Below are 7,613 nucleotides of genomic sequence, written 5' to 3'. Positions count from 1 at the left end.
TGTCACCACTGAGGAGGAAAGTGAGTCTGCAGGTTAATGATACCAATGAAACATCTCTGGGTTTTGTGACCTGATGACATCAGTAAAATGACTCCTGTGTGGCTCAAATCCGCTGAAGTTTCCTCCATCTCAGGTTTATGTTTGCGGCTTCTATCTCAGGAGGAATCACTCACTGAAGCGCACAGTTTAAGAGCAAACTCAACTGCAGCATTACGTTTGAAATCATGTGACATGTTCTGCTCTTATTAGGTGTTTCGACACGGCGATCGATCGCCTATTGAGTCCTATCCCACCGATCCGCATGGGGAGGAAGTGTGGGCCCAGGGCTTCGGACAACTTACCGAGGTACTTGTGTGTTACTCTTTGTGTGCGTGTGAATTTATTATACTGCTTCACAAATTGATGTTCAGCCTGGCTTTAATTTGAAAAAAGGAATTCAATTGTTTTGGTATTATTTGACAAATCTGATCTGTTTTATCTGGTGATTTGAGCATGACTTCCACATTGCTTGGTTATTTCTAACAGTTTGTATTATCAAAGATGTCTCCCCTGGTGGTGCAGTGGGTTAAGTCTTCACATTCAGTGTGTAGAACCTGATTTTTAATCCTCGAAAAACAGTAAGAAAGGATTCTACAGTTCGAGTTGATTACTTTTCAGTTTATTATATCAAAGATGATTTTAAATTTAGATTAGTAATAATCTTGTTAATGTAAATTTTCGGTTATTTGTCTTTGCAATACTCTTTTCTTGTCCTTACTGTAGTTTGTGAATGACATTGCATTTTATTAAACAGCAACAATAGTGCCAAATAGATAAATTCCGATTGAACGCAAACACACACAATTTGTATGCAAAATGCAGTAACATTACCGAAAGCGTATATAAGTCACAGTGAGTGTTTTCTATAAGGTAGCACCGTTTATACATATCATATTCCCCTTGGTGGCAGATGACCCTGAGTTTAAATCATAGTTGTGGCATTAAGTGCGAGTGCATAGTGTAAATTTTAATGTCTTGCCATGACGACCCCTGTAAAGAAAGAAAGAAGGAGCAGCTGTGGAGACACACTAACACACTAAGCAAAAAACTAGTAACCCAGATTTAACCAGAAATCCAGTAAAGGGATGGCGTTTGAGCTCTTGTTGGCATCTAAAAAAATATGCATGTTGTGTTTTTTATGTGTGCAGTTTGCATGTTTTCCCTGCGCATGCATGTGTTTTCTCTCCATGTCGTGATGGGAGCAAAGCTATATATTGAGTTTTGATTCCAATTCTTCCTGACATTGTTCTGCTCTTGGACGATTAGCTGGTTTATAGTGGACAAATGTTGTATTTACTGTTCTTGGAAGCTGAGTAGAAGGGTTAAAATTTGTGATTTTTATGCAAATAAGATAAGAAATGATGCCAAGGGGTCAGGAAAAGAGGTCAGTTGTCTTACAAAAACAAAAAAACAAAAAACCCAACAACAACCAAAAACAGCTCTGGCAACTCTCCTTTCAGATGGGCATGAAGCAGCAGTTCGAGCTGGGCAGATTCCTGAGGAGGCGTTATGGAAACTTTCTCAGTGACGATTACAACAACAAAGAGGTAGATGCATTAAGAAGACGAATACACCGTTGGTTTATAAGTATGTGTCTGCATGCATGTGCATGTGCGTGTTTTTCCTGAAGTTGTTGTCATGTGTGCCCTACTTCCAACATGTGAAATCAAGTTCATATGGTCAGTCACCATCTCTAATAGCTCTAACTACAGACACTAAGTTAATGAGCATGAGTCATGCTGGCGATATCACTGCAGTGGCCTCGTAACATGCTGAAACATGTGGGGTAGTGTAGCCCCTGGGCTCCATGCACAGTTGGCAGCATGCATGTAGATTCAGTGTGGCCCTGGGCTGCATGCCCAGCATACTGTCATGATGAAGATATGATTCCTCGCTTTATTTTCTTGCCCCTGTTTTTACACTCACCGCCTTTCTTTATGCTCTCGCTGTCTCTCATCCTCCCCAGCTCTCCATCCTCGCTTTCACTCCTCTTTTGCCTCCCTTGACTAACACGCAATTACCACAAAAATAACAACTCTTCTCAGTACCTGTCACTGACAATTTGTCTCAGTCAACTTGTGCCGTACCTTTCCCTGTGCCGCCATGTCTGTTCTAATTTCACAAAAGGAGGGGAAAAAAAGCATTCTTGGTTTCACAGGAACATCCAACCTTATCAGCGTGATTTACTGTGTGCAAAAACCTGACACAGAGTGACAGAGAGATATAGACGAGTGAAGGCTGATGTCAGAAGAGATCACAGCAAGACAGATCTTTTGTCCCCCTCCCCCTCTCAGTCATTTGGATCTTTCCTGCCTCCCCTCCTCTTTATGTTAAGGGAATACCTTAGTTGACTTGGGATAAATAGTGCTCATTCATGACACACTTCTGCTTTGGAGAATGCATTTATTTTGCATTTTCATCTGGGGAAAAAATAGAAAAAGAAAGAAAACCGGAAAAAAAATTTCTGCTTTGAGATTGCAGATGCAATTCCTTTCCAGATTCCTAAGGCAGGTCATTTTTTTTTTCATGAACAGCAAACTAAGCCATATTTATCATTTTGGAAGAACATAAAACCAGCTTCAATGACATATTTAATTAGAGCGTACACCTTCCTAATGAATGTCACCATCCAAGGATAATGCCTGACAATTAAAAATAGTTAATAAAAATGAAAATAGATTGTGTAAAAATAAATATTTTTATAATAAAAACGGATAATAAATCACAGCAATAATATCACTATTATTAGGATTGTTTGTGGTCATAATATAATACTTACAGGTAAAGTGAATAGCATTTTATCTGGCACCTGCCAGTGGCTGGCACTTACCAGACAGCAAGTGAACATTTTATACTCAAAGTGAATGTGTTGGAAGCAGACAAATGGGATGGGCAAAGCGGGAAATGTGAGGATCAGAGTGATTTTGACAAGGACCAAATAATGATGGCTGGGGTCAGAGCATTCCCTCCAAAACTGCAACCCATGTTGGGTGTTTCCAGTCTGCAGTAGTCAGTTTCTATCAAACATGGTCCAGAGGAGGAAAGGAAGTGAAGCAGTGACAAGGTCATGGACTGACAAAGCTCACAGATGTCAAACTGCTGGTTCTGATTTTTCTTTTAAAAGTGTCCGAATACAAAGTTTAATACAGATTGTTTTAGTTGGGAACAAAAGGAGGACCTACACGCTCTTGTTATGAATGATTGATGTGGTATACTTGGTTAACTTTTCTCTACTCATCCATGCCTTTACTTGTGGTTGTCACTGCTGCATTTAAAAAAAAGAAAAAGCTTTTCCTGAGATACAGCTCTGAGGAAATGTGACACTCTAATCTATTTAACATATGTACATGCTTTATTATTCCTTTCCCCCACTCGTGCTTACATCAGTTGTACGTACGGAGTACTGACTATGACCGTACTCTGATGAGCGCCCAGGCCTGCCTTGCTGGGGTGTTCCCCCCATCCAGACGCCCACCGCCCATCATGCCCCAGTTAATGTGGCGGCCAATTCCAGTGCACACCATCCCCAGGGCCCAGGACAAGGTGGGTTGCCGCGCCACATAAATATTTTCTTTCCTCACTGCCATCACACACACTTGAATGCATACTTTTAAAAGTTCATGTGAGTCTCTCGCTCTGTCGCTCCGTGTTGCTTTGTGTCCATCTCAGCCGTGAACCTGGCAGCCTGGAATTCCCCACAGTTTTTAAAGTGCGAAGTGAACACATAATTGTGCCCTGTAGACTTGCACTACCTGCACTGACCGTGCATTATGTTATCTGATGTTTTGCTGCTGTTTTCGATTTGTCAAGCTGTTGAAGTCTCCGGGAAAAGACTGTCCAAGGTTCAGGACTCTGATGACAGAGACCTTTGAGAGCGGGTCTTACCAGAGATTCCTCAGGAGTCACCAGGTGAGACGGACCACGGCAGAAGGCAGGTCTTTAAATTCACTGCACTGAAGCTCAAGCTCAGCATCTGTTCCTCTCGCTGCTCACTTCTCTATGAGTCACAAGCCTGATGACCACAGAAAACTTGTCTGTAACTCTGTTGCTGTAAATCTTCAGATTTATATTATTGAAATTGCTCTGAACAATTGGTTTCCTCACACCAACCATTCCTGTTTTACCTATCCATGCCTCAATTTCTAAATTAACCAACACTGCAAAATGCACATTTTAGTGAAATATACACTTCACAGTCGTCGTTGCCAATGTAATCAGCACCTCCAGTGGACGTGTTAGATATGCTGTAGACATTATGTCTTCTCAGTGATTTTCTCAGGCACGGTGACTCCGTTGCCTGCAAAAAAAACCTGCACAGTGCAATTTCTCTCACATTCTCGGAAACGCTAATTAACGGTTGGATTGAATTAGATTGAGAATTACAATAAAAAGGTTTTAATTAAACTGAGTCCCAGTGCTGCCTATCAAGGTGGTGTTTGAGATCAGGCCAGGGCCTCCCGCATTGAATTTTAACACCCTCTGCTGGAGGCAGAATACCTGCAAGGTGTATGCCAGAGCCAGATTGGTGCCATTTGTCACTGTGATGTCTGAGCAAAAGTTAAACTTGCAACAATCGTTACTTAAAGAAACAACTTTTGTCCATTAAATGAATGCAAGTTGGACTGCAGACACCTAAATATAGAAATTGTATCTCTATGAATGGAAAAACAACCCCAGAAATGTTTCTTGTCAGTCATAAAAATGGTGATTAAAGTGTATTCCCTGGATAATTTAATGTGGTTTTCTTTGTTATTCAGCATTTTGTGGAGGGACTGTCCAACCATACTGGCTACCCCGTGTCCAAACTGGTTGGTAAAAAAATATGGAGGGTCTACGACACCCTCACCTGTCAGGTATGTTTTGTGATTCAAAGCAAATAGATGCAAACACTGTGGAGCCTGGATGATGCTAATAACAGATTCTCTAGCTATTATAGAAAACACCAGCTGCTCTGTCGAGAGTAAAAGAGAAAGTTGGGAGAAAAAAAAAGATCTGCTTTCTTCGACACATGTGCAGAGAAATAGATAATTCAAGAGTGTGTTGGGGGGGGGCAGTATATATATAGTAAATCTTGAATAGAGTAGCATATTGAAATGATAATTAAAGCATTGTGATGGGTGGATTCTAGGCCAGGTTGAATATCCTCATTCACACTTGCAAAATGAGCATCTGTTATCCTCAGACTGGTGCTAAAAATAGCCGGGATAGCAGAGACTATGAAATAGAGCCTTTTTAAACCTCATTTGTTGCCATTCATTCGTTGTGTAATGTGATTATTAGCACAATGTGGGGCAATGAATAGTCTTTTTTTTTTTCTTTTGCAGAGGATCCATAACTTGACTCTCCCACGTTGGGCCACCCAAGATGTCCTGGACACCCTGAAGAGAATCGCATCCTTCGAGGTCAAGTACAGCATCCTCAGCCACAAGCGGAAAGAGAAGGCCCGGCTCTCCGGAGGTGGGAATTCACATTAGAGGCAATTAATTTAAAATGCAATTCAGAGAGCGAAAAAAACTTGTCATTAGAGAGAAAAGAGGGAGAAATAAGAATCTAATGTGACTGCTGGCTGAGGCTTTGTTTATGTTTCTGATGGTGCAAAGTGCCAGGTCTTTCCCAAAAGAATATTAGCACGCATGAGCTAATGGGACAAAGATGATTGCAACGCCAAGATGCTCGATAAGGTCAAAGAGGTTGTGTGGATATCTGAAAGAAAATTCATTAGCGCTGTTGACACTGAATTAATTTACTAGGGGTCTTATTGAACGGCATCCTGAAGAATTTCTCCAAGGCCGCGGAACAAGGGAGCCCTCTCAAATTCATTATGTACTCAGCTGTAAGTTCACTGCTCGGATGCACACACATTGGTAATCTCTTTCACAAACTGCTGTTTTCACATACTGTATCACTTCATCTTCTCTTTGCTGCGATGCTTGTTCCTCATTCCAGCACGACTCCACACTCATCACCCTCCAGGCAGCTCTGGACGTGTACAACGGCCATCTCCCTCCTTACGCCGCCTGTCAGCTCTTCGAGTTCTACCAGGAGTATGATGGGTAATGACTTCCTTCCAGTTTTCCTCGGTGCACATTTCTCTCTGCATAGCCAAGTATACAATCTAGGTCAGATGCCCCCAAAAATTGCACGACATTTTGAGTGATTGCACTCCAATGTTTGTCTGCAAAAACCATTCAAATGCATTTCTCTTCTCCATTCGATGGGAATTTGGCAGCAGTCCAGGGCTGCAGTGGCCAAATTAGCGCATGATATAAATCCATTTACATAACACTAACCACATCCGTGTTTCATCTCATTGTATGTGTTAATAATTACCTAGATCCTATTCTGTGGAGCTGCATTACCGCAATGACTCCTGGCATGACCCGTATCCCAACCCCGTGCCAGGATGCGACAGGCTGAACCCCTGCCCCTTGTCTGTGTTCACTGAGCTGGTGAGGGAGGTGACGGCAGAAGACTGGGAGGCCGAATGTGGCCACAAGACAAAATGGTCGAGCGCAGGTGAAGAAGACACATTGTGTTTGCATGTTGGCACTGGGGATAGCACAGTGTTGTATTGATGAGCACTCTCAGATATTAATATTCCCAGTCTGAGTCGAGGATGGGCTTCGGAGTCTCAAAGTGTGAAGTTTGCATTTTCTCCCTGTGTGTTTGTGTGTGTGTGTGTGTGTGTGTGTGTGTGTGTGTGTGTGTGTGTGTGTGTGTGTGTGTGTGTGTGTGTGTGTGTGTGTGTGTGTGTGTGTGTGTGTGTGTGTGTGTGTGTTGCGGGGTATTTTTTTCTAGGTGTGAACGTGAGTGTTTGCCTCTCTTTGTTTGCTGTGTGATGGACTGGCGACCTGTTCAGGGTGTACCCTGCCTTCACACGTAGTCAGATGGGATCAACTCCAGCTTCCTACGACCCTGAGTTGGATAAATCACTAGGATGGATGGATGCTGTTACTGGCTTCTGTATTTCTGTTGCCTCCTGTGTCGACGTATATTTTGACAGTGCTGAGGTTTCACAGAAACTACTGGGCTTGCAGGGTGGGGGCTTTCCATGTGGCATTTCCATGTCCTCCCTGTGGCTGCATGAGTTCTTTCTGAGCCCTTCAGTTTCCTCTCACAGTCCAAAAAAACATGCCACAGCCAAATGGGAATTGTTTCAGCACCATGTGACCCAAAGCTGGATAAAACACTCAAGAAGTTGGTGAAAAAGATACTTGTTCCTACATTTACTTGTTGGCCATTGTGGGGATTCATTAAAAAAAACAGGCTGCCTGAGGTAAAAATGCTGAATAGAAATGTTCCAAATGCTCCATATGTGCATGCGTCTAAACAGAATCATTGTGTCCCTCCCCCTCACAGGTGTCATAACAGCTCTTGCAGTGGCAGTGGGACTCCTGGCAGTGGCGCTGTTGTTCAGTATAGGGGTGGCTATCCACAGGCGCAGAGCTCACTACTCCAGGGAGGTGTAGTGCTGAAGACTGATGTGTCAAACACACTCTCCCATCTGTGGACAAAACTCTAATGATTGTGTTTATAATTCATGTTTTAGCTCTTTACTCCCTCTAAGAATTATT

At 42.6% G+C, this 7,613-nt stretch overlaps 1 protein-coding gene across 1 annotated transcript; it reads left to right on the top strand.

The window, feature by feature from the left end:
• Window positions 1–255: 255 nt before the first annotated feature.
• LOC308114857 (testicular acid phosphatase homolog) lies at window positions 256–7,508 on the top strand (the record flags this gene model as incomplete). The annotated part of the gene is given in 11 exon segments (XM_080472086.1): window positions 256–345; window positions 1,500–1,586; window positions 3,427–3,582; window positions 3,850–3,948; window positions 4,797–4,892; window positions 5,364–5,496; window positions 5,790–5,886; window positions 5,888–5,927; window positions 5,929–6,092; window positions 6,374–6,555; window positions 7,399–7,508. Coding segments are annotated over 10 exon segments (1,164 nt in total). The 5' UTR covers window positions 256–345.
• Between the last annotated feature and the right edge of the window lie 105 nt (window positions 7,509–7,613).

Source organism: Lipophrys pholis, assembly GCF_963383615.2.
Source record: "Lipophrys pholis genome assembly, chromosome: 1".
NCBI lineage: Eukaryota > Metazoa > Chordata > Actinopteri > Blenniiformes > Blenniidae > Lipophrys > Lipophrys pholis.
The sequence above is the reverse complement of the archived record's forward strand: the minus strand, read 5'-3'. Positions and strand labels throughout refer to the sequence as shown.